Genomic DNA, 27936 nt, shown 5'->3' on the forward strand with positions numbered 1-27936 from the left:
CAACACTTGACGCTGTGACTGGGCTAGCTGTACAGTGTATTGTACGAGCTGGGAGTACGTAGATCTACCCGGTCAACTCTGGTACACTGTACTAACTTGCACGATGGCATGGGCCAGCAACTCTGCAGATCCAGGAGCTGTTGTGTGTTCGTTCAAACTCTACCTTCTAAGTGAGAACTGTGGCACTACAACAATTTCGTGCCTTCCCGTGGCTTCACGAGTTTGTTTAGAGGCTGTTATTGTGGTGCTGAGTCTTGTGTACTGTAGTGCTGTTCCTCGTCACCTTTCCAGTGCCTGCACGGATTTTAATCTTGTCGTTTGCCAGCACTGAACTGCAGTTTTGTGGTGTGTTGTTCGTCAATACGGTAGCTGTTGGGACCCAAAGTGCTGCTGTTTGTTGTAGGATTGGCAAGGATAGTTTCAGTACCCCGAGGACATACTGCCGCCGAGAGGAGACGGGGCTCTGAGGCAATGGAGTACGAGATCGCATATTTATGAGAATGAACTCCAAGCCGATTCCAGCAATGGTGGCTGAGGATGAGGAAGAGAAGAATTGGAGTAGCGATGATGAAGTTAAAAAGCAGTTCGATTCGTTACAGAGGGTTATCACCATTTCTTACGATAACTTGAATCGGCTGCGCCATGAGACGGCGTCAACTTTCGTTCGCGAGGAGATCAAGACCTTAGAGGTGTGTACCTAATGCTTGTGTCGGAACCCTTTCATGCAATTCATCGCGAATATTGTGACACTACTTTCTGCCTTATGAATATGTCGTTGTCCAGGGCAAACTCGTGCGCCTCTTCTACAGGCAGATGGCCCTGCATGAAGGTGTTTTGGAGCCTCACATGGATCTATGGCTAAGAGTCGTAGGGCTAACAGAACCCACCATTGAGGTAAGTAGTCAGCAGTTAATTTGTAGATTTACTGAGAATGTGTGCTAAAGGTTTGAGAATATTCGTACCAGAACCGCAGTAACAGCAAAATTTGTACCTGTCTACGATCAATTCTTTAGTAACTGCTCAGCACTGGTTCTTTCCTCGAAACCCTTCAGATATCCCATACTGTTGTGGCGCGTTTGTTCTTTTCCGTCAGTGTCGTTTCCTTCCTCTGTTATTTTGTTTATCGTTTTCTCCTCACACATTTGTTGTAGTTGTCAGACTGATCACTCGGTTTAGGGAAAATTGCCTCAAACTTGTTTTAGTCGGAACGACACGATAAGGCTGACTTGTATTCCTCGTGCAGCACCGTCAGAAGTCAACACCAACACCATAGTGTTGACTTCTGAACGGAGTGAGCTGTTTTCGTCGGCGTGTATTATTATGCACTTGAGGAGATTCATGAACATTTGCTAACAATGTATTTTATATTATGTTCCTGCACCTTAGGGTCTGCTTGATCGTAAGATGAAGCTAGGCGACAGCGTTGAGCATATTGAATCGGTCAAAGCTGCCATGAAGCAGCTAAAGGCGAGCGATGAAGATGTGCGACGCCTGTGCATTGCACTGCACAACATTCGTATATACAAAGGTATGTCAGCAATGCAGAAAGCTGAGAATAGTTGCCCTGATGCTGTAGAGTGTAGTACAACTACAAGTCATGTACTAGCTGTGTCACATAACGTTGTACTTGTACTATGCTAAAAAGTCCTATTCCTGCTGGCTCAGTGCAGTGCACTGCATTGGAGCTAGCAGCTACTGGCAGTAGCTTGGTCTGAGTACTGGACAAAATAATTTTATGACAAGCAGTACTTGGTTTATTTTCCCTTGCTTGTTAGCTGTGGCATGTCATTCCTGATACAGGTAGTACTACTTGTATTTCTCTCAGATCCTCTCTGAGTGACTAGTATGCAGGCAAACTGCCACGAGATTGTGTCTAAGTGAGTGTGGAACAAGAACCCCTCTTCCACCTGTTGTCTTAGCATGAGGCAGATTTGGTTGGCTGTCAGTACAGCGGCTAATAAAATTAAAGCTGTCAAAGACGTGCGTAGTTTAAGCACCCAGACCAAGATGGCTGTGCCACTGCTGCAGTGGTCTTAGGCAACTGCAGTGGGTAGGGTGCATTACATTATTATTATTATTATTGTGTGGAGTGTAAAACAGAGTTCTTGTACTAGTAATTCTAACACAATGGCCAGCCGTTGTTGTAGGAGCGCACTAATTCGTGTGTTGGCTTGCCAATATCACAGTATTGTGTGAGTGTGGGAGTATTGGGTTGCGGCTCTGAACAGCGCGACCCCCTCCTATCGTAGACAGACGCATATTAAACGCCCTGTGCTGGGCAGGTAATTGCGCAGGTGTCAGGGATTATTTGATGAATGTGGTTCAGACACATGACTCATGCCGATCTCTGTGTCAGTGTATGTTGTAATACCTAAGAAACTAAAGCCGTACTACTGCTATCACACACCCGTCACTAGCTGCCAGGCTGTGAATTATCCACAAAATATCCGATAGTTATGGTGTAAAATATTTGGGCCCGGACTATCTATAACTTATTTCCATCACCCTGTCTTATAGGTCAGTTTGTTGACATGCACATTCTGCGCGCGCTGGATTAGATGTGTACTGCCAGTGCTGACGTCGAGTGTGCATTGAGTGGTCCGTAAGGCCTTGAAGTATGCGTGCAGTACTGGAGGTCTCTTGTACACACCTTGGTTATTTGTTTATGTATTGGTCTGGGTAAACATCAGTGCATGCCAGTCCAGAATTCAGACCCGTCACTTTAATGTGCATGCGCGGCGCCTGCGCTTTGGCCAGCAGCAGCAGCACTGGTATTGTGCCACAGCTGCATATGTCTGCATTGCTTCCCAACCTGTCAATGAAATGACAGATTTCCCTCCCTGTAATTTTACATGCGTACAGTATGTGTAATGCTGTCAAACTTGTAACATCTATGGACTCTGCTTCATGACATTATTCCGTCAGGCTCGTACCTGTACATGTATGTGGTGCAGTTGGCACTATGGTCTATGTTGCTGCTCTAGTAGTACATGTAGTGCACTCACTAGGTAGGTGTCTGACTCTGTCGTACATTCGGTGTTGTAGCTGAGCTAGCAGTTGTGTAAAGTCTACTGGGGGCTTGACAGGGATTTGGAGTCAAAGTAAGCTGGATCTAAGACATACATTGTATATAAACCTAAGTATTAGTTTTGAAGCGTGAATGTCGATGTCAATAATATTTTGACCCCTTTTTTAACCCTTTAGGGCCCACAATTATTTCAAGAAATGCACTGCATACGGGAGCCCAGGTACTTATCTGGTCGTAACTTTGGTGTCCTTTGGCCGATTTTGGTGATCTTGGGCTTTCTGGAAATCTCTTGGCCAGAGGAACACAGCGATAGCCAGCAATACATCACTCGATCCACAGAACCAGCGCCGCAGCGCGATACAGCGCTCCAAAGCCAGCATTGCGAGCGCCCAACTCAAATTCTCTGCCATTTCAACAAAATGCATCGCAGATCGCTCAAATTTTTTTCCTGGAGAGCTGAGAAACATGCCTTTGCGATGACGTAAACTATCTGTAGCTGCGTGGGCCGCGAGTCAGGGAAAACCCCTAAAAACGAGTTCAAAATGCACGCGCTCGAGTTGACTCTGCTGAGCGAATTTAGGTCGAGTTACGTATCTCCGCTCTCCGAACTCGGATCGCGGTCGGGTTTTTTCGAGCCGATAGCTGAGACAATTCTAATGTCGATAGCCCTTTCGATTGTCCGATTTGGTCAAGGGACAGCCGAGTTACGCCAGGTTGCGCTTTGAAAAGTATGCACTGTACACTGGTACGGATATATCCGTACTATGGGCCTCAAAGGGTTAATAGCAAGAACAGGCGGCGAGTTTGGGCAGTTTATTCCTTCTATTTGGCCCGCCCAACCTCTATAAGGAAGCGGGTTCAACAATTTGATGTATGTTGTGGCCGTGTGTGTGCGTGTGTGTGTGTGTGTGTGTGTGTGTGTGTGTGTGTGTGTGTAGTGATGGTAGTTAGTCACAGTGTATAGTGATGGTAGGTAGTCATAGTGAGTAATACTGCTGTTATACAGCTGTGTCTTTTCCATGGTAGCAATGTCAATACTTCCTGATTGACTGGGAAAGACCTGTCCTCATACGTAGTTCTGATTTTGCCCATGGGCAAAAGTATGTGCTGCTGCTGCTGTTGCTATTTTGGTAATGGGTGGCGGATGTAACCTTGTTAAGTCAAAAGGCAATGACAAGATACTCTGTGTGTGTGTCCCTGTGCCATCCTTAGTGTTCTTTTATACATATGCTTTCACTGCACCAGTCCACGTTAGGCTGCTGGTAATTCAGTGCTGGCTCACAGTGTATTCTACATTTCTACTTCCTGTGCATCTGCACAAGTGTTGTCATTAGCTTTTGTGTTGGGTGTATGTTGCTTGTCCATGTACATGTTTATCAGTGAGTGCTGAGTGCTGTGTCATTGTCTACTACATTGTACGTGGGCTGTGCATGTCCATGTGATTGTATGGTCATGCTATTCATTGCAAGGTGTCACTAATTGATTTTAGTGTTGCAGTGCGCCGGTGCTTCAGAACTCAGTTCATTGCCCAGCTGCAGCTGTGTGAAATGGGTGTACTAAGTGTTCAGCAAGTGCTGCATGCCCTATCCTGGGTGTGTTGCATAGGTGCATGATGTAGTGATGTAGTGGGTTGAGCCACAACACCAGTCTACATACATGTAGCTGTATGGTGTGTATGGATGTGTACTGTGCTGTATGTTGTGCAGTCATGTAGTACAGCGAGCCTTACTGGTGTGTGCACCCATCACTTTCAACTGCATGCACCATCTATTCTTTATCAGAACCATCTGTACTGCAGCTGAATTGCCCTGAATCAAAGTGCATGCCAACAAGTGCAGATTCGTTTCCTTGTCAGTGCTCTTTATTTCTTTGCTGAAATCACACTTCGACAGAAGGACACGTAATGTACTACCGTAAAGTACCGTTGTTTGAGCATCTGCTGGTGTGTGCATATGTTCTGTGCTGTATTGTCCTAGTTTTGATCCATGGTTGTGTATTTGTTATAGCTAATTCAGACTACTGTACAAAGAGAAAGACCAAGGAACTACAAGTTACGCTTTACTGTCCACTAACACCACCATTTACTTAAAGGGGAAGTTAAGGCAAAAATTAAAATTTCACCAGTTGTAGTCTTCGGGGTGCTGAGTCGAATGGTCTTGGTCCGAGGAAGCTGAGACGCTCCCTTCCTACTTGAATCCCAATCGAACTCGCGCACTTCCACCGAAACTGGGTGACTGCGCCCTACGAGATGGGGATTTGTATGCAAAATGTCACTAAAAGCGCCATTTCGTTCTTATAAAAGCACGGATGACCGCGATTGGCCCATATGTTGTAGTCTTTTGGACGCTGAGTCGACTGGTTTTGGTCCGAAAAGGCTGCGATGCAGCGTTCCTCCTTTATTCCCAATCGAACATGGCTGAACAAGCGGTCACGTGCTCCTGGGTGCCCAAATCACCTGGTCACCACGCCAGCAGGCGACAAATTTCACACCAAGGTTCAACTCGAGTGACAGGAGTGCATCCAAAAAAGGTCAAACAGGCTAGTAAGTTGTACCCTGCAGGCACGGTGACCAGGTGACTGGTGTACGCAGGAGCACGTGACCGCTTGTTCAACCATGTTCGATTGGGAATAAAGGAGGAACGCTACATCGCAGCCTTTTCGGACCAAAACCAGTCGACTCAGCGTCCAAAAGACTACAACATATGGGCCAATCGCGGTCATCCGTGCTTTTATAAAAACGAAATGGCGCTTTTAGTGACATTTTGCATACAAATCCCCATCTCGTAGGGCGCAGTCACCCAGTTTCGGTGGAAGTGCGCGAGTTCGATTGGGATTCAAGTAGGAAGGGAGCGTCTCAGCTTCCTCGGACCAAGACCATTCGACTCAGCACCCCGAAGACTACAACTGGTGAAATTTTAATTTTTGCCTTAACTTCCCCTTTAACAATCAGCTCGTGCGATAACATTGCACGACACTGACCGACGGTACTGACGTTCTACATAGGGCCGAAACGATTATACCGATTACTTGTATATCACTCGTTATGGATGAAATCGATAATCGTTATGATCGATAACGATTATGACAGTACAGTACGAGAGGATTCAGTACCTGCAGATGATGCATCATTGCATGGCATCATGCATGCGCGTCGTGCGCACGTAGTACATGTACGTCGAATTACATGCAGCCGTAGGTCCATACAACCTCCAGTTGTCAATGTTGAAGATGATGATAGAGATGAGTATTACCTACCTCTACCTGAAGTTGTCGTGGATGACTCAGAATCTGACACCAACAACGAACAGATGTCTGACGTTGATGCCTAATGGCAGAGGAACACTGCTCACATCACGTTGCAAATTTCATTTTGGTCTCTTTGGGCCTGTGTGGATCTTTCACCCTGTACATACCTGTATATAGTTGAACAAAGTTAATTGTTTTTGCCGTATGCTGATTTCCAACATGACATACACAACTTTTTCGAAAAATCGGTAAAACCAATAAATCGGTCGTTAGTGTTATTGGTTAATTGTTAAGGCAAAATGGGCAATCGTTTCGGCCCTAGTTCTACAACTAACTGGCTAACAGCTCTAGCACATCTTGGATGCGCACTCCAACAGCCTTCCAAAGCCTTCCAGCGTAACTTGTAGTTCCTTGGTCTTTCTCTTTTAATAAATTAAACCTTGGCTCTCCATCTGAGTCCATTCAGACTACTGTAGTTTGTAATTTGCTTCACGTCCCCCTTCCGAAAATCATTTGTTCACAGTACAGAGACGTTGTCTGCTTTCACCTAATAACCTGTTATTACCGTATGTTATCCCACTCAGTGTGCTTTCCCGTGTATGAACTCACGCACACGTGAGCTCTTGATAGTGTGATTGTGTTTGTCATTACATGAATCTGTTTGACTTTGTGTGTGTGTGTGTGTGTGTGTGTGTGTGTGTGTGTGTGTGTGTGTGTGTGTGTGTGTGTGTTTACAGAGCGTTGTCAGTCCTGTGAAAGTGGTAAGCAGGCACAATGGCAAGATCTGCACTGGGAGAACTGGAGCACGTCAACAAAGAACCATGGAAGCAGCATTAGCAGCAGTGGCACTATCAACTCCAGCTATTTCCACTGCCCAGATAGCGGCTTCAGCTTCCGGCACTCTTCAGAAGGTACTGGTGCAACGGCACATCGGCCCAACGTTCAGTCATATTCGGAAACACCACCTTACCGACACATGTCAGATGGCGGTGTGCCGCCATCATGCTTGTATCGCAGGCGCTCCACGGACAGTGGTGGCTGTGCTATTGCACCGTGGGAGTCTGATGGTGGCTATTCAACACCATCTTCGCCGTCTTTCCTTGAGGGACATGTAAGAGAGTTGCCACTACATGTACATGTAGTATACAGTGTATTCATGGATAATGTTTCACCTACCCTTGCATAGCTGCACTTTTACTAGAATAGATGTCAGCATGTACATGTACTTGAATACAACTATTACCGTCATAAGTGACTTGAAGTCGTGCATAAAAGCCACGTCTTGTATGACTTTTTTGGAAATTTTGCAGGCGTCTATACAAGACAGGTATTTCTATGTGGGTATGTCAACACTAAAACCAGGCTTATGTGCCGACGGTGTATCTTGGAGATCAGGCTTCTATTCAAACCATCCGTGGGGAAACATCTTATCTGCCTGATAGTAATGTTGCTTCAACGTAGACGTGGCCTGGTGGCTGAGCATAGCCAGCCATAAGTCTGGTGGCTGAGCATAGCCAGCCATAAGTCTGGTGGCTGAGCATAGCCAGCCATAAGTCCGGGTCACTGGTTCAAGCACTGCTGGTGACAGTCATGTTTTTCTTCAGACTTGTCCCGTTTGCAACTCCAACAAACTAATGAATATCAACATAGACTTGCTTACCTTCAGAGGAACATTACGTGACTTTAGTCACCTTGGTTTTCTTTCCTTGCAGACGGAACTAGAGTGGCTACTTTGGATATGGAGCCCATGGGGTTGTGTGCTGCTGTTCACCCCAATGAAACCTGTAGAGATTGCCAATGGCAACGATTCACCCCGATACCATCTGTGTGTTCCATTTATCTTGAATATTGTCCGTGGGTGCGACTGTGTGTGGGTGTGTCATGGCCCTTTCTTGTACATTATTCAGCTCTCCTACAGCAACCTGAGCATCCATTCGGTGGTAAACAGTCGACACAAGTCATCGTCACTGCAACGCAGTAACACTGTATCGCTGGTGACACCACTCTGTTCACAGTCATCACAGCCGGTGTTTGCACGTGCCAAGCCTCTTCGTGCATCCGTTCATAGCTTACCAATACGCAAGCCTCGCAAATGGAACTTCAAGAAAGGGAAGCGTGTCTCTCGCCAAGAGACTATTTCCTCACGGAGTAAGTGTTGTGCATTTATTATTATTATTATTCCCTCAAACTAGTGAAGATTATATTATTTTTATTATTATTAGTTTGAGGGAAAGAGACTATTATTATTTATTCATATTTTGATAGGGCAGTCCTCACAGACATTTATGACTCACCAACAGTATGAAAACCGTCGTGTGCAGCTCCCGCGATGAGATAAGATTGCACAGTTATTTGTCTGCATGGTGTTGGTGCGTCGTTGAAGTCCCAGCCTCTGACTGCAGCTCGCACTGCTTTTGTGCCATCAGTGGCATTTAGTTCTGAACTAACTTCACATCAAAAATGACGTTGGTGTGTGGTGGGGGGGGGGGGGGGGTGCTGCATGGTAGTTTTGCCAAAACTCACCCTCTCACACCATGTAGTGTGTCTGGCTTTGCTGCTGACAGTTTATTTACTTCCTCCGCGTCATCGAAATTGTCGCAGTTTGACTTTTGATATAAAACGGGGTATTTACTCACCAGCACTTGTACCAGAGGCAAGGAATTGGACATAGGCGATAGTCATCAGTATAGGGTGACGGCAAAGTTCTATTTTCTGTTATTGGAAGCTGGAATTTTTGAACTAGACGCAATTTCTTCGATGATGTCGCTGCGATGATAATTTCGACTCGCTGAGATCAGTCAGGCGGTGCAGCCTGCACATTTCTCGTGCTTATGGCCATCCACTCAAGCCTCATCACTGTTTTACCTTAGCTGGGGTGAGAATGACTTCGTGAAACAAGTGGCAGCGCTTGGAAAAACATCGAGGGGTCAGCAAACTAAATGCCTGCAACAGCGAGAAAAATTGTCGCTCTGGCTGAGACACTCAGTACATGATTGTACCTGCAAGAACCGTGTAGACTCTACACGTAGTGCTAGAGCCTAGTGATGCACGCGCAGGTGCCGTACCATGGTATACCAGTGATGCTGAAAAAGAGGGCGCGCTGGACGTGATACTGATAGTACACTTACCTGCATGAGCTGTGACCACACAGCTAAAATAAAAATTTTGGGCATGCCACGGCTAAAAAAAGTTCATTTCAAGGTCGAAGTGATTCCGCCGACGGTAATCAACCGACCTCGCAACGATCGTGTATTCTTACTAGGCTTCGTTGGCGGTGAAGTAGAAATCATCCAGAGCTAGCAGACGACAAGCATAGCAGCTCTTGTCTTGTGGAGAAAGTCAAAGCGTTTGAGATGAGGCGTGACCACCTTTCAACCTTCCTTGAAATATTTCGGAACGATATTTTTGCGTCCATTGACATCAGGGACGACGAGGACTTCATCTCTGCATGAAAACTCTCAGTCCAACTGTCCTGGAACGTTACTCTAGTCTTCAGACTATCATACTGTGTAATAAGTTTTGAATGGCTTAGGTTATAGAGTTGTCAGTAACAAGTGACAAGTCACTAGTCAAACTGCGACAATTTCGATGACGCGGAGGAAGTAGTCATATCAGCAATTTATAATGCTCTGGGGTCTGGCTCTATGCCAGTGGCCTAGATAGGATGTTTAGCTAATTTGTCTGGTTGTGGACCATGAGGTCCCTGAATCTGTTCCCACTTGGTGTCAGCTTGTAGCTGAATATCATGAATTTGGCACACTTTGCCGTTTGCGCTATCACAAAAATATGGTAGCCCAGCCTTTCCGTGTGCCGAAATCAATTTGCTCTATCTATCTAAGCTGGACCGTCCTTTGCCGTGGATGTTCAGTTATACGCGTAGAGCATATCTGACTTTTTTTCTTCTTTTTTCCTTTTTTTTTAAAGAATTGTATATTGCATACCTGCTTCCAACTGATTTCACTGGCTGCCATGAGATTTGTTTTAAAGAAATTATTTTTGTGCCTTGTGTACTTGTGTTATTTAGCCCACTCCGTTCGCTCCTCAGTCGACTATGACCGTAATCCGCATAGTATAGAAGTCTATGGATTTGACAGCCGTGTCAAGGCACACAGGTATGTAGCAAGCTACTCATGAGAAGAAGCCTACAGTTGCTACCAATGGTGCACAACTCCAAGAGTGTGAAACTGCTTTTACCACTAATATCTGTATTTAGCGGACCATGACCAGCAGAGAATTGCACCCAAAGCAGGGTTGCACATAACCCTGTAGCGATCATGCATAGGGTACAGGTTGTGTACGTGGGCTTGTCACGCCATGTGAACTCCTGCCGCCGCAGACCACGTAGACTGAAGTTGCGCACTCTTGGCTTTATGTACTCTTGCTACTACCAAGCGTGTATTATGCCAAGTCTGCAGCTACGCATATCAGTACAAGGAAAGTGAAAGTCATTATTTACATCTTTTCGGATGAGTCCTGCCAATTGTCATCCAGAACTACAGTTCTATACTGCATCCGTGCAACATGTCGTGTAGGATTTTAGTTCGGACCTTTGCCAAACGCGTATTATTATTATATCACTTACAAAAGCGATGTACGTCGTCTGTTCAAGCCAGGGTCCAGTGGCCCATATCTTGTGTACGGTGTATGTGCTGTTTGCCTGTAACTCATTTTGCAGTTGTTTTCGCTCTCTTCTTCCTATTGCTACAGTGTTCATCATCAAAAGTCCATAGTTCCTAAGATTTGCTGTTTATGTCGAAGAAGCATGTTTTATGGTGTGAAGTGCGGTGATTGCGGGTAAGCTTGCTACTACAGTCCATTCATAAAAAGATGGGTCCTGGCTCTGGCGAGCTCCCGTATTTGGCGATTTTTCGTGATTTCATCGTACACAGTGCAGTGCTGCGAACTTTGAAATTTGAAAAAGGGTCCAAAAAGGGTGCCTGAACTGGGGTTCGAACCGCAGAATGCCCTGTTGCAGGCGGGGTCAAACGGCCTGGATTTTGATGGTTTTTCCCAATTCAGTGCTTTTGGGGCAAAACCTGGCCGAAATCCTATTCTTGCTATGGCTTGCTTTTTGGACAAAAAAACTTCAGAAACATAATTGGAAGAGGATTCCATATGGGATTGCAGAAAAAAATTCTAAAAAAACTCAACGTTTGACCCATTTATGGCCAAAAGCTAGAAGTTCATTTTTTTCTGAATGGACTGTAGTCTATTGATTGATGTATGGTCTAGTGCGTCGGTTATAATTAAGGTTCAAACCAAAGGCCACTCGTATGTGAAACCCAGTTTCTGCTTTGGACCTGTAAACAGCTACCTTCTTCTAGCTGCTGCTCTTCTTGGAAGGGTGGTGACTTCTAGAAAACTTTCTGTCCCCATCTTCATATAATACTAGTAGTTTGATATTGGTGTGTGATGTGTTGTGTGACTGTCCACTGTCCAGTGCGCGCTATCATGAGGCGTGCTACTATCAGGCCGGTGCATCCTTTCGTGCTGTTCATCCTGAGCAGAATTCTAGACGAGGTATGAATTTTGTTCCGGCGATGGTGTGTGTGTGTGTGCTGTTAATCAACAAATAATCGGCGCAAGTTTGTTCGGCTATTTTCGGCCTGGCCCTCCTAGGCCTAAAATTTATTGCGGCCAAAATTTGGGTTTTCAAGTTTCAGTATGACGGCGTCTACTGGCAGCAGCAGTACTGGCTGAAATTTGATTGCGGCCGAAAGGTGTTTTCTCTCTCGGAGCCTGAAAGTTAAACGTGCCGAAAACTGTCTGTGTACTGCTGGTGCTGGTGTTGGTTTTAGGTGGGCTGGTGCTAGTGGTGTTGTTGCTGTGTTGTTGCTGCTGCTGCTGCAGGTGCTAGAATCAGTTATCAATCTGTTTCTCGTATCCATATATTGTGCTTATGTGCTGTGCAGAACCATGGTTACTTCGACTGTTTCGCCGCACTTCTACTGAGGTAGGTGGTATTTGCAAGAGTGCATGCATTAGACTCATAGCAGTAGAACTCTCCTTCCTTTTCCTCAGTACAATCTGCAGCCTCTACAGAGGATGTACAGAGGATGTACAGCCTATACTCTGTGCAGTCTTGTTTGCCCCTCTACTGCATTATTTTTGAGATTTGAAGAAGATGGGTGCTCAAGACGTTGGAGGTTACGCTTCCTGCTGATTGACTTGACGGGCTTGACGGGGGGGGGGGGGGGGGGGCTTTACACTGCCGCCGTCTGGAGCACACATAAACTACATGCAGCTTTCTTCATCTCAGCAAACCTGCAAGAAAACACCACTCCCTGATCATACTCAGTTTTTCCGGGAGTTCACCCCTCATCAGTTGAGCTTGAGAATGCTCTCTTAGCTAACCCGTTGCGTGCTGAGTACGAGTTAACTCGCGCTTTATGCATGAGCTGATCCACTACGTACGAGTTAACTCGCAAAAAAACTCGCGCGATATATCCGCAGTGCGTAGACCAGTGTACAAACTCTCGTAACTTCGTCGAACATAAACGCATCGCGACAATCAATATACCGTTGGAAAGGTCTTGACCTCATCTTTCGGGGGATATAAAGGTCTTCGCGATAGGATAAGAATTCATTGAGTGGCGACAAGATGAACACTGAAATCACGGCCCAGAGTGAAGGCGAATTTTTTTGTTCATGACTTCTTTTTGTGTTCATGACTTCTTTTTGTTGAGGAGCGTGCCAGGGGATTTCCCTTTGACACGGCGCATGCGTGATGGACATCAAATGAAGCGCTTGGATCCCAGCTTTGCAGCACAGTTTGAATTGTGAACATCGGTTGAATTTGGGCAAGAAGCCGAACAAGAATGTGAAATTGAGTTGTTGTGCCGTTCCGATGCATGGTGGAGTAGTTTGGAGAGGACGTGGAAGTGGCCCTCATGTGTCTATGGACCTGAGAGCTGCCAGGATGGATTCGCTTGGTCCTGACCTTTCCAACGAGCCCAGGTCGATGAAAATCTATCAAGGTTGCGTGAAATGAGAATAAATTTCGTTCGGAGCTGTGCTCCACCAAGAGAGTCAGTGCGCTGGAAAGCCAGTGGATTGGAGAAAAGGGGCTCAGCATGCAAAGGGTTAAAGTTTATACTGCATGAGCATTGCAATTATAACACACCAACAGCCCAAGCATCACTTGGGATACCAACTACATATGCTGTGACGCTCCATTTCTGGGGCGATGAACATCTCATGAGCACCAGGCAGCGGCGTTAGTCAGTGCTTCACGTGGAGTTGTGAGAACAGGCGCTGAACTTGCTGGCCAACTGGCCATTCTGATTCACAGCGCTGTCACCTCCAGCCGCCTAGGTATTTCCACGGCCGGGGTCACCAATAGGAACAAAGACTAAGTGCAAACTAAATAATCAACCACTGCTGGCTTCTTCTTCTCTTTGCCAAGCTCATTTTCATCCTCACCAAATTTGATGTTTTGTTGCTGTGATATACAGACACATCTACCTGGTCTGTCTACCAGTAGTGACTCTGGCCTTGGAGTGTCGGGAAATGAGAAACGTAGGTCACGATTATCTCTCCTGCTTTTCTCTTATCGCTGCCACCCATTATTCTTGTGGCAATTTCCAGCAGAGCAGCACCTATGCACCTAGGCTTGTGGCATAGAGCTGTTGAAATCCATAGCAAAGTTCGGTGCGCATCAGCCCAATCTGCACCAGGAGGCACTGGCGTTGGCCCAGCTCTCCGCCGGCCCCTGTGACAGCCGCCCCCACATGCATAGCCTATAGGCCTCTAGCACCTGTGCAGTACAAAGAGCGGTGGAAAAACTTGTTCAAACTCAAAAGCTACCACAGAGGAACTCCCTTTGGAGCTTAAATTGTTGGGTTTCTTCAGTAGTTAGGGGCTTTCATTGATGGCCACCCAGCGATGCCTTGTACTGCTGATCATGAAACCACATGTGTGACATGATCCTGTTGTGCACTCAGCGACTAGCCTGACATCACACTTGGAACCTTAGATGAAGTTAATGAAACACTGTGGATACGTTTTAACCTAACCTGTGTGTGTGTGTGTGTGTCTGTCTGTGAATGCATGTGATTTATTTGTTCCTACGTGTTGTAACCTACTAAGATCCCAGTATCTCATCTCTATCTGGTTACCGGTCGGGTGGTTCTAGCGCATCAACACCAGGAGGAAACTCTCAAGGTCATGGTCACTTCTTTCCCAATGCTAGTCACTCCGTTGACATGCACACTAATGCTGCTGGTCACCTGAAGGGTAAGCGGCCTGAGGCTAAAGTTGCACACGTCAATGCTAACGGTTCACTGTCATTGCCATGCCAATGGAATACAGAAGCAGATAGCTCTACGCACCATAGCTCCTGCCTGTGCAGACATTCCTCCGTCATATCCGATGTGCCGGAAGAGACCTCGACCACGACGAGCCGTGCCCAGTTACCCAATGCGCTGAGTCTGATGTCCACATCGTCCACACTAGCTGGTAGTGCTCCTCAGAGTGAAGTGCACACTCATGGGTTTGATTCCACTGCTTCAACAATATCAGAGTAAGTGCCCCATTCCTGCAGCCAGTCCACTGTGCTACTGGATTGCAGTATGTCTATATTATGTACTGTATTTGCCGCAGTATAACGCGCACCTGAGCATAATGCGCACTCCCTCTTTTGAGAAATGTTTTGGCGATTCAAGGTATATCAGGAGTATAATGCGCAGCCTAGATTTGAGAGCATCATCGACAGTAATAGCGACCATTTTCCATTTGTATAATGCACATGCTACCAATGGGGTCTCATACCCATTATGCATTAGCAGTGCAGCTGGCAGTAGACGCTAGAAATGCACACAGTCATATGGTTTGCTCCGGTTTAGAGGCAGCAAACTTCGCAATAGTTTGATGCATTCCACTAATTTTCAAAGTGCATGCACGTGCATTTCATATTCGGAGTATAGTGCGCACCTGCGATTTGGGGCCTGAAATAGTACATGTAAAGTGCGCACTATGCTCCAGCAAATATGGTGTGGACTATGTCTGTATATTGTCTGCTCCCTTTCTTCTGCTGCTTGGGCAACAGACATTGCCATCATAGTAGACACTAGAAATGCACACAGTTTCTCTCTCTCTCTCTCTCTCTCTCTCTCTCTCTCTCTCTCTCTCACACACACACACACACACACACACACACACACACACACACACACACACACACACACACACACACACACACATGTTCATGGCCTGTGTTGTATTTTGCTCCTCTTCTGTCTATCAGCACAAGATCATCACTACAATCAACATTCAATGACGAGGTGAGCTTGCATTTTGTTGTTGCGAATGTATCACCTTTCCATTAGACTGTTGTTATTCGCACTGCCATCTTGGTCACAGGGCACAGCATGCAGGATGGATGTAGGCAAATGGGTGTTTGCTCTTGCCATCGAAATGTATCATTATTTCAAAACTTATTTGCCAGTTGTTGTTATATCCGAGGTCGTTATTGGCGAGGTTGACTGTACATGTATAAATGCTTACTTGCCCTGTGCTTGCTTTGATTTGCTCAGACCACCACTCTCTATGGTTCTGAGATGAGCGCCAATGCAGACTTGGTTAGTTCATCTGGATCTGATACGGGAGGGTCGCGGAGATTTCGGGTGAGTACTCTGCCATAGTCATGACATGGTCACTCTTGTTTCCTAAATCTGCAAGTCTGCCGGGGTATTGAAAATGGCATGTGTTGATTAGGCTTGAATGGTATTGAGGAAGTAAAGATGTGTAAAGCCTAGTTCACATTCGACGGGGCGCGACAGGACGCAACGTAAGGATCGACGGGAAGCGACAGGACAGTCTGACGGCGTCCAATGTGAACACCAGGAACGGGAACGCAACCGTACTGCCATACGGATCGGGAAGCGACGGGAAGAGTTGGACCGATCCAACTTTTCATACCGTAGACGGGGACGCAAGCGTTCAAAACAGCTGCATTTTTAGTGTGAACAGGAGACGGCGTCGTGCGCCGACTGCTCCCGATCCGTACTTGGAAATTTTTAGCATTTCCAACACTGCGCTTCCCATGATAACTCGCAGAATGGCTAACACGACTTGAGTTGAATTTTAGCAAGATAAGGTCTGGTGTCACGTATGGTATTTAGGGATAGTTCAGTAGCGTGACAGACGAACTGTTTTATCATTTCCTGGAGCTATTATTTGAATGGCACACCTTTCGAAGCTACTTTTTGGTCTTCATGAAAAACTGGTACAGGTCGTCCCCCGTTAATACGAGTCCGGTTAGTACATAAACCCCGTTAGTACATAAGAAATCTCAAGTCCCGGACGAAATGTGGTCACTTCCATACAAATTTTGTCGGTTAGTACATAATTCGTTAGTACATAAACCCCGTTAGTACATAACATTTCTCCGTACCCGCATGTCACCTACCTCAATAGTACATAATTTATTGGTCTTTTAGCCTTCCAGTGGAGGCACATCATGTTCTAGTTTCTACTTGTGGACGCAATTGGCTCAGAAATCAGAGCGCACATCACAACCTACAAAGCTCTGTTTTTTCCGAGTGACTGTACAGGCGCGGCTGGGCATGTATCATGTAAACTGTAGAATCTTCGCTAACTCTGACCGTTATAACATAATTAATATGTTATATCGAGGGAATCAAGAATATCTCGGTGCCTATTCATGGTAGCAAGAAACACTCAGAAAAGTTGAAAAAAGTGAAAAATTCTGGTACACAAGCAAGTTATGTACACTTTCGTTTAGTACATAAACCCCGTTAATACATAACATTTGTCAAGTCCCAGAGATTATGTATTAACGAGGGACGACCTGTATTATGAACTTGATTCCACTTCATTCAAGGAGAAATAGTTGAAAAGAAGTCCCGAAAGACAAGAAATTAGGCCCAAAAGTCACCCTGTCACAGACCGTGCCTTATGACTGGCGCCGTTCGCTGTTGAACGACGCAACGACTGCAGCATGTCGTGTCGTACGAATCGTACAAGATTTTACAGCTCACCCCAGCCTTCCCGACAGACAGGCAGCGTTGCGTCGAATGTGAACTAGGCTTAATTAAATAAAGTGTCATGGATTTCTGTGAAGAAAATTGACAATTTGATAGAGCAATATTCCGTATTGGGTATTTCAAATTTGGCTTCAAACCAGTCCTTGCCTTGTGTGTTTGGGACTCCCATTTCTTGTGTGTTTGGGACTCCCATTTCTTGTGTGTTTGGGACTCCCATTTCTTGTGTGTTTGGGACTCCCATTTCTTGTGTGTTTGGGACTCCCATTTCTTGTGTTTTGGGACTCCCATTTCTTGTGTGTTTGGGACTCCCATTTCTTGTGTGTTTGGGACTCCCATTTCTTGTGTTTTGGGACTCCCATTTCTCTACGCGTCTACTAGTGTACTCAGTACAGTTCAAGTCATATTTGCTGACCGGCAGTTTGAAATGCAATACTTTGTGCGTGGGTGAACAAAATACAGAGGCTAGGGCTGCTGCTGCTGGTTGCGATGGTTCTGCTGCTTGTGGTTTGGCCTTGCTCTTAGTTGAAAACTTGGTTTTCATAGTTCTTGTGTATGTGTGTGTTTTTTCTGGTGGTGGCTGTCTTAGCAGTGCTTGCGTGGTAGCCTGGTGACAGAATGGGAGATTCGCATGGAGGAGATCAACATGTCTGATCAGCTACCGCAGGGCAAGTTCGGTCGGGTCTTTAGGTATGTTTCTTCACTATCACCTGTTTTCTGTCTCTGGCTCTCTGTGTGTCTGTCTGTCTGCGTGTGTATTTTTCTTCTCTTTGGTTCTTATCTCCATAGCTCTTGTTGTTGTTCTGGTTGTTTTTAATGATGATGATGATGATGATGATGATGATGATGATCTTCAGGTACCTGGCCAGGTTATCGATTCGGAGCTTTTGCCAGCTCTCCTGGGCCATGGGTTCGACCCCAATAGCTCACAGCGGGAGCTTCTCTCTCTGCCAACGAGATGTGGTGGTCTTGCTGTGCCGATTCTGCCTTCCCTGGCGCCTGTGGAGTATGCGGCCTCAACAAAGATCACTGAGCCGTTCGTGCGCCTGATTGTACCGCCAGATACATTAACGCCTCCAGAAGAGGCACCTGCTGCTCCATACCAGTCCTCCACACAGCCTCTGACCGTTGCGGGCGCGGAACAGCCTCACAACGTTCGGGGCCATTCTCCCGGGTTGATTTTATCGTCATCTCTACCCGATGATTTCCGCCTACATCCTGTACCACGGCCGGGGATCACTAGCCTGGATGACGCGGCCGGAGGCTCGGGCGCAGATGTTACCCTTGATGCCATCGGGGATGTTCGGCAGCGGGCACGTCAGTCACGTCAGCAGCGGCAAAAGAAACAGGATGAAAGAGTGGCACAGTTGCGCCCCATGCTACCGCCGGCGCAACAGCTTTTGTTGGAAACGGCTGGTGAGAAGGGTGTTTCAAATTGGTTATCCTCCATGCCGTCTTTCATAACGCCCAGTTCAATCCTGAGCAAATCGGATTTTCGTGATGCTGTTTGTATTCGATATGGTTTGTCATTGGAGGGAGTGTCCAGTTCCTGTATTTGTGGGCAAGACATGACAATAGATCATGCCATGAGTTGCCCGGCGGGTGGTTACCCAATTGCAAGACATAACGAGATCCGGGACATTCTGTCAGAAGCTATTCGGGAAATACTACCAGATGTGGAGAAGGAGCCTCTTCTCAAGCCGTTCGAAGGAGAAACATTACCACATCGAACTGCGAACCGGTCTTTGGAGGCGCGTCTGGATATCAGGGCGCGGGGCTTCTGGACCCGGCAGCAGGATGCCTTTTTTGATGTACGGGTAACACACCCGAAGGCAAGCCTGCTGTCGCGTACAGACGTCCTGCGTCAGCTGAAGACCCATGAACAGGCCAAAAAGAGAGAATATTGTGCCCGTGTAAATATTGTAGAGAGAGCATCATTTACACCGTTAGTTTTTTCAACTTCAGGCATGTGTGGGCCAGAGGGGTCTCGTTTTTTGAAAAATTTGGTATCGCTTGTTGTTGAGAAAAATCCTGAGTTACATTATTCTGTAGTCATGGGACAACTTCGATCTGTATTGTCGCTGTGTTTGCTCCGCTGGTGTATTACCTGCATACGTGGTTCGCGGGCATCATACAAGCGCCAGCGCCACAGCTTTTTAACGAGCTGCCATACCCTTAGAGCACGTTGATGTGTACGGGTGTCTTATGTTTGTTCTTTTATTTTCCATTATGAGCCGGTCTTCTGCGATTGGTGGCCCCATGCCCCATGCTCATTGTGTTCAACTGCACTTTGCGTTCCTTTTTATATTGAGTTCCAGTGCACTTTGTGTTCATTTTCCTCTCTTTTTTCATTCTAATTGAATTTTGATGTATTGCGTTTTTGCTTGCCCGTACAAGAGGCTGTTCAAATGATGATGATGATGATGATGATGATTACATTTTTTTAATTCCCACCTTCCAACCCAGCAAATATTTAGATGATGATGATGATGATGATGATGGTGTTGTTCTTGTTGTGTTTGGAATGGGCTATACTTGCAGAGGGAACTGGCATGGTGAGTGCGCCGTACGTCTCTTCCAGAAAGATGATGCATCGCATGACAATGTGGTTGCATTTCGCAAGGAGGTGCAGCTGATGAAGAAGACGCGGCACGAGAACATTGCTTTATTCATGGCGGCCGTTGTGCGCCCTCCAGACTTGGCCTTGGTGACGGCCTTTATCAAGGGCAAGTCATTGCATCAGCTAATTCACATGGAAGGTGAAAGGCTAGCTGCTGAAGCAACTAGACCTATTGCCAAGCAGATTACACAGGTAAATGGGTTGCTGCTGCTGCTGCTGCTGTCGCTGCCACCACTGCTGGTACAGTGAGTACTACTCCACTTGCTTTGCTTCTTGTCAAGCTCAAATGTTTGGGTACAGAACTAAGGCATTCATGAAGTTGTTGAGGACCTGTGTTGGTCTAAGCCAGTGTGGAAGAGCAGACTAATCATGCTCCCCCACCCTGCAACGGTGCATGCTGGATGATGTCTCTGTGACTGTTGGCAGTGTTGCCTGATGAGTGATATCAAGAGTACATAACCCCCCCCCCCCCCCCAAAGTGTGCAACTCCCACATACCCTGCTGTCCCGACAGAATTTCAAGTTGACGTCATTATTTATGACGCAATGCTCCTTGCACCAGTGATTTACAACATGTGTACGGGTGTCAACGCATCACGCGTTTTTCTTTGCAATAATTTGTACAGGATCGATCGGCTTCAGTCAACCACAGGTTCCGGATTCGTCTGATAATCTGTGTACAGTGCGCATTGCATCATCAAAATGACGTCAACTTAAAATTCTGTCGGGACAGCACCCATAGTCGAGTTGCACCCTCTGGGGGGGGGGGGGGTTATGTGCTCGTCTCGTGGTGATATCATTTGACTGCTGCGTGCTGAGTGATAGACAAGCACTGATTGTACCATCTTCATCTCTTCCTCCAAGGCCCGTACTTTTCTTTTCCCACGGCTTCTTGGTTTACTGCATTCCAGGCAATGAAGGGAATTTGTATGGTTGTGCTTGATAATGCCTGCAACTAGGCATGGTGATTGGCGTACTTCAGCTGTGTGTACATGTGTGTGTGTGTGTGTGTGTGTATTGTAGGGTATGGCGTATCTGCATACACGCGGAATTGTCCATAGAGACCTGAGATCTCGTAATGTGTTCATTGACGCCACTGGCCACATTGTCATTAGCGACTTTGCCATGTCCTCTATTCTCTTGGGCTGCTGTGATCGCAAACAGGTCAAACTGAGGTATGTTTATCTTATGGTAGCCCTCACGCACACTTGCACACACACACACACACACACACACACACACACACACACACACACACACACACACACACACACACACACACACACACACACATAATCCATATACATACATGTTGAAATATGCATGTACAAATCTACACAGTCATGCTGTTTATTGTGATAGAAAGACCAGTCGTCAGCTATGACTAAATGTGCCATGGACAAGCCAGTCATCAGCTATGACTATAATAAATGCGCTTTGAAAAGGCCAGTTGCTGGTGCTACTACTATGTTGTCGGAAGAATGAAAAACAAAACAAAAACTTCATGGCTTCAATCAACCAGTTAGTTCTTGTGAATAGAGCTCTGAATCAGGTCATAGTGACTACAAGTCAGTCTGAACACAGGGATGATTTGATTTCTTTTAGTGACTTACTTTCAGTGCTAACTTCAGTTAGGAAAATTGCTGCATGCACTGCATGTGCAAGCTGTTCGGATCACATCTTTCCTTTCCCTTCATCAATTTTGGCAATTTTAGGCTTTCTAAGAGGAAATTTAAGTTGATGTGGTTTGGCCATGTTACGAGACATGACGTTTTCTCCAAGCCCTTCCTGCAAGGATCAACTCCTGGATCTCGACCGAGAGGAAGGCCCGCGACATCATGGATTTCTAACATTAAAAGTTGGACGGGTCTTCCCTTGCATGCTCTCTCTCATGCAGCACACGATAGAGTTGGATTCAGAGACATCATTCACAATTCTCTCGCTGATTAATGCCTCTACGATCACCTTGTGATTATGAGTTATACACACATACATACATACATACATACATACATACATACATACATACATACATACATACATACATACAAGAGGACCACACCGGAGCAAATTTCAACAGCTACAATGCAACTACACCGGTACTATAGTCCTGGAAAGACGTATAAAACGGGACTTTTACACAATAGACACACTTAGCAAAAATGTTATGTTGTAACAGTATTACCGTAAGGGGAAAATACCGAGATTGGGGTTCAGCCTTTAGCAAGATGTATGCAAGATGTATGCTACTTTAGTACACTGTTGCCATGAGAATAGCTTTTATTCCCGTAGCTATGCAGAAGACGTTACTTCAGTAACGTCTGGCGCTAGCCAGGGTCCACACAGCTTTAATTTGGTGTTTGTGTGTTTGTGTCACGCCTGGCGCTATCCCGTATCTCTCCCGTACCGTACCGTACCATCAAACACAGCTGGCCACAAACAGCTGGCCGCAATATTCAAATAGGGCTTTCAAACGAAAGATCATAACGTGAAGCAACTTGGAAGAATGAGTATGAATGCGAAGGGTATGGGGGAATGCATGTAGGGCGATAGCGCGGGTTCGAATCCCAGGTTATGCCTAAAAAATAGGAGAATTGAAAATTTATGGTATCCCTATGCTTTTTTTGCGTAGGTCATCAAGGCGGTAGACAGTGTCGTATTACCCTCGATCGTACCTGTCCCGTATCTGTCCCGTACCGTGCCATCAAAGACGGCTGGCCACAATGCATATTCAAATAAGGCTTTCAAATGCAAGATCATAACGTGAAGCAACTTGGAAGAATTAGTATGTATGCGAAATGTGTCGGAGGATGCATGCAGGGCGATAGTGCGGGTTCGAATCCCAGGTTATGTCTTAAAAAAAAGGAAATATTTTTATGAATTGACAACATCCGTATGCTTTTTTTGTGTAGGTCATCAAGGCAAAAAAGCATAGCATAGGGCCCTGAGCTTGCAAGCTCTCTCGTTTCGCACGGTACAACCATTTATGGCACCACATGCGCGATACAAGGTGAAATGCGTACGGACTACACAATATTTGGCCAAAAACGTACCGTTTGTCACAACGATAAATCAGCCCCCATAACGTTTTTACGTTGCAACTGCAACGCTATATGGGTGATCAAGGTACGAGTACCGTAAAAAATAGCGTTGCCGTGTGTGTGTGTGTGAAAGGGTGTCTAATGTGCTAAAATCCCTGGTATTTTTGTAATATTCATCGAAGCGCACCGTTTTTTTGTAGCTAACAGCTAAAGATCCGTACCTGACGTCACACTGGTCTGTGAATGCCTGGACTGTCAGGTAACAGGGAGAAATCCCTTGAATGGCACTTCGCACGGAAGTGAATATGAGCTAAATACCTTGCGAGTGCCTTAACTCCACTATTTGCCTTCGGATCGACTTCGGACTTGTTCATAACTGCTACTGAAAACTTTCTAATGTGCTCCGAAACCAGTTGTACTAGAAAAAAAGGGGCCAGCATTGAAAAGATTAATACTCCAGATGTGAGCTTTATAGCTCGTATATGAGCCATTGTAGTTGGAATTGTCCAAAAACTTAGGTCGGTAGAAAAGTGGGGAGGTTATTTTAAACTCCGCACAATACAGCTGGCGTGCGGTGAGATTAGAACTTTGTGTGTGTGTAATTCCTGGTAAGGCATGTATGGCTGTGTGTGGGTATGGGTGTGTGTGTTTGCTGATATCAGACATGACAAGTACGGATTGGAGCTTCGGCGAGGCGTTGTTCAGTCACTGGCACCGGAGCTTATTAAGCAGCTCAACCCCTCTGATGCACATCTCTCCGGATTAACATTTAATCAATCTACGGATGTGTTCGCTTTTGCGTAAGTCTCATTGTGTGTGCGCGCGCGTGTGTGTGTGTGTGTGTGTGTGCTGTTGAATGGTGTAATCCCAGCACAAGTTGCTATGTCTAACATAGCTGTTCGCTATCATCGCTTCCGCGATGGGCATGTCTGAGGTCTGAGATGTGTGTGTGTGTGTGTGCGTGCGTGCGTGTCAGTGCATTCATGGCTGGGGTGTTGGTATGTCTATTGGCTCTGGGCTCCCAGAACTCAGTTGCTGAGGCTGGTAGGTAAAGTAGCTCTAATTTCACTTCAATGTACCAGTGCATGTAGTGCTTGATTGTTTCAAAGAAGCTTTGCTGTCTATACTGGTCACCCCAGCAAGTGTGATGTATGCATAGGTTACAAAGAAGGTGACTGTCTTGGCCATTCCATTCCGGTGTGCTCCGTGTGGTGTTGCCGTGTAGACTAGGTGTGCATTGGGGGTAGATTCACATGGCTTCATCAGTAATGTGGAATGAGCAGTTATCTGGGGCAAGTCTTGATCTGTTTTATTCAGATCTTGTCTGCTATCCGTGCTATAAAGAGAAAATCTGTGGGTCCACATCCTGTGCATTTGCAGATCTATGTGCTTCTCTTGCGACGGGCGCACATGATACATGGTGTGTTCTCAATGCTTGGGTTTCTTGTCCAGTGGAACATTAGCATTGTCTTTATGCTGTCAACCCCCTTCTCTCTTAGAGTGTCCTCGTTTCTTTATTGATAGGTGAATGGTACGTATGTCCGTATGTGTCCGTGTCTTGGTGTGTATGTGTTCTTTGTGTCTGTCTGTCTGTCTGTATGTGTGTGTATGTACGTATGTGTACGTATGGCTGTTGTTGCTGTTCAGGACTGTGATTTATGAGTGCATGCAGGGCTGGCCAGTTGTGAACGAGAATATCCACACCTTGATCTACATCTTTGGCAATTGCCTTCATGTGGACTGTGTTGGATCCATTGTTTCTGAGTTCAAGGTGAGTTTCAATAATTCTGCTGCTGCTGCTATATCTGCTCAACACAAGCATTTGTATTGCAATCAGTAGGATGTGAGAAGAACAATGGCAGCATAGATACTATTCAAATGTAATTCGAACTTGAGTAAAACCTGTGTAAGATGACCGCCGCTGGAGGGATCTTTAAAACCTGCTGCTCTCTGTTACCAGGTGGGCTCTCCTTATCCAGTCTCATTGGACTGGACATAACATTCCTTTGTCCTAGTTGTAGTGGTCTTCTAGGACAGGTGGTGGTGGCGGTGACCTTATCAGTGTGCTCGCCTTGACAGGTTTTTTCTGTAGGTGATGATTCCAGCACTATTATTCTTCACACGTTTCTGCCAATGCAGAAGAGCTGCTCTAGAGTGTTTCAGCTGTGCAGCCCTCAGCCAGTCAGCCCGCACACTGCTGTAATGGACATCTGCCTGTCATGTGTGTGTCTGTGTGTGTGGTGGTGTTTGTCGGTGTGGTGGTGGTGGTGGTGGTGTGTGTGTGTGTGTGTGTGTGTGTGTGTGTGTGTGTGTGTGTGTGTGTGTGTGTGTGTGTGTGTGTGTGTGTGTGTGTGTGTGTGTGTGGTGATGTGTGTGTGTGTGGTGATGTGTGTCTGTGTGTATGGTGGTGTGTGTCTGTGTGGTGGTGTGGTGGTCCGCTGCAGGATATGATACTCCGTGCTTGGTCGCCAAATGCTGAGGACCGCCTCAATTTTACCTACTATGAAGAGTTGATCGGTCGCTTTCCCCGAAAACTGCACCAAATGTCACGCGTACCCTCGTACCCCATGGTGTGTATGGAGGCAAACTTTTAAGCGCCTTCTCTTCGGTTGTGATATCTTGTTCTGGTGTTGTCATTCTCATCACTGGCGTTAGCAGCAACAAAAGCAGCAGCAGCAGTAACAACAACAGTAACGACAACAGTAATAACAACAACAATAACAACAATAACAGCAACAACAGAACATTGACATACTAATGTTTGGTAATCAGCGACACAATATTCTGTCCGTTCCTGGCAATTTTAGCACCGTCTCGATCCTGATGTCTGTGTACATCAGAGGATGAAGATGATAGCGGCGATGGCGGCGTCACAAGCTGTGTTCATATCATCATCACTCACTCCCCCCGGCATGGTTGTTATCATCGTTGTGTATCCTATCACCGAACCACACTTAAACAAACCCACACGCACGCACACACACACACACACACACACACACACAGGCTATTCTTGGCGTTCATCTCTTGCCCTGCACTATCATCACCACCCTGCTATCATTACGACTGTATCTTCATCAGCATTGTCATCCCCATCCCGGCTGGAGCATACTCTCTTCTAGTCATCTGTTGAAATCGTCAGGAATGACATGTCACAGATGCATATTGCCAGTGACCTTGTCATGGTTACTACCCTTTGTTGTTACTCCATCCTCCTGCTGCACTGCACTCGCTGCTGCTGCATATGGCAGTAGTCGACGTCATCATCATCATCATCATCATGGTTGTCGTCTTGCTCTGCACCGTGTACACAGTACACAGTACAATGCTACTGTTGCTGGCTATGGCTACACCCACGACATATGCCACTGTCCCCGCTCACTGGTCAATGTCTCCGTGCCCTACTGCATTCTCTGGAACAAATTTGTCCGTTGAGAAATTCATTGGCCGTTGAGCAGCCGTCGTCTGTCTTTGCCAGGGAGCTGGAACTTGTCGGTGATTCGATCATTATCTCTGTCACCTCTGTTGTTGTGATTGCTGTTGTTTCGGTAGCTCTCGCGTTACCTCTGTCTGTTCCGTACTCGAGCAATATGTGGCTGGCTGTCTTGCAGGCGATGGGCCTTCACCATCTAAATAGCTCTTCTTGATTGTGCATGCCCGTGCTCCTATTGATGCAGTCCGCTTGTCTTCGCATCCTGTCATGTCAGTGTTGAGGAACGTATCCATCAGTGTGTTTTGGTCGATGCGCCATCCCAGCCAACTCTCCTCCGTTTCAGCTTCAGAATCTATTTAAATCATTTTGTTCAAATTCCTAGTGTCAGGGAGGTGTTTGTATTCTTCTTCGATCAGCAGGCTGTGCCCCTGATCCGCTTTCTGTCTTTTAGCTCCTGCTCCATGAGGAAGGACCCCATTGGTGCAGTTGGTTGTTGTTTTAACTTACATTTTGGCTGGTCTCAAAAATCATCTTGGCTTTACTGGACTTCCCTGGATGCTGTTGTTTCTGTCAGATTCTCTTTCCTGGATTTGGTTACTAGACCAGTAGCGATATGCTGCTGTAGCTGCAGCATTGATTATATGCATATCTTACAATTGATTATTCCTTCTTCTCCTTTCTTTTTTTGCTGCGGTCCATATTTCCAAATAGAGAGTGCCATTTTCATCGTCTACACGTTTATATTTTATACGCTGCTTTCTGCAACTTGCTGCACTTGAGCTTGAACTTGAACTGGGGAGAGTGTTTTCATGTACTGTGTATCTCAACATTGTGTTTTTTAACTCGCGGCAACAACAATGACAACAATAATAATAATAACAACAGCTCGAAGTAGTAATAGTATTTATGTTTTGAGTGATGGTGGCGCCTCTCCCAGCCTCTCTACATGCAGTATGGTGTTGGTTTTCAGCCTTTTGAATTTCTCCAGAGAAAAGAGTATATTTCGTCTTGAAACACGCATCCCCGTGCTTGAATTGGCTATATTTTATACGGTTCCCTAGCGTTGAGGTTATTGTGCCAACAAGTGTCTTTGTTCTCTATAACATGGAATGCTTTTTACTCCATTGTTTCACCTAGTTATCTCTGTCTACTTTAGCAACTTTACTGTGTCTATATTGCTGCTGACTGCTGACTACTGTCTTACACCACCACCAGGCTGTAGGACACTACTGTCTTACACCACCACCAGGCTGTAGGACACTACTGTCTTACACCACCACCAGGCTGTAGGACACGTGCAGTACAGTATAGGGTACCTGTCGTCGTCCTCCTCATTTTTTTTTACACCCATTGCCGACTTATTTTCCACATTTCCACCCCGTCTCTGCTATTGTGCAGTCATCTAATCTCTCTATACTAAGTATCTGTTCCACTGTACAGCTTGGCTGTGCCAGTGCTTTGGAAGCCGTGGAGGTGGTCGTGTGTGCCTGTGTGTGTGTGTGTGTGTGTGTGTGTGCGTGCGTGCATGTGTGTGCACGCGCGCATGTGTGTGCGGTGTGTGTGACA

At 46.1% G+C, this 27936-nt stretch overlaps 1 protein-coding gene across 3 annotated transcripts; it reads left to right on the forward strand.

Annotated features, from left to right (window-relative positions):
- Window positions 1–2: 2 nt before the first annotated feature.
- On the forward strand, window positions 3–27807 carry LOC135821008 (kinase suppressor of Ras 1-like). Of its 3 annotated transcripts, XR_010554272.1 has the most exons (20): window positions 3–689; window positions 784–894; window positions 1387–1528; window positions 7012–7385; window positions 8182–8422; window positions 10299–10386; window positions 10982–11068; window positions 11715–11794; window positions 12187–12227; window positions 13729–13792; window positions 14363–14795; window positions 15519–15555; window positions 15808–15897; window positions 17867–17967; window positions 19819–20089; window positions 20920–21071; window positions 23600–23737; window positions 24585–24708; window positions 25382–27585; window positions 27620–27807. XR_010554272.1 is itself a non-coding variant. In XM_065334061.1 (19 exons), exons 1-19 carry the CDS (start codon window positions 495–497, stop codon window positions 25529–25531), a joined length of 2919 nt encoding a protein of 972 aa, XP_065190133.1. In that variant the 5' UTR covers window positions 3–494; the 3' UTR covers window positions 25532–27807. The 3 variants fall into 3 exon arrangements, 2 of the variants coding, with proteins under 2 accessions (XP_065190133.1, XP_065190134.1); XM_065334061.1 differs by having other exon boundaries at window positions 25382–27807; XM_065334062.1 differs by having other exon boundaries at window positions 17870–17967; window positions 25382–27807.
- Window positions 27808–27936: the final 129 nt, after the last annotated feature.

This window comes from Sycon ciliatum, chromosome 7 (assembly GCF_964019385.1).
Source record: "Sycon ciliatum chromosome 7, ocSycCili1.1, whole genome shotgun sequence".
Lineage (NCBI taxonomy): Eukaryota > Metazoa > Porifera > Calcarea > Leucosolenida > Sycettidae > Sycon > Sycon ciliatum.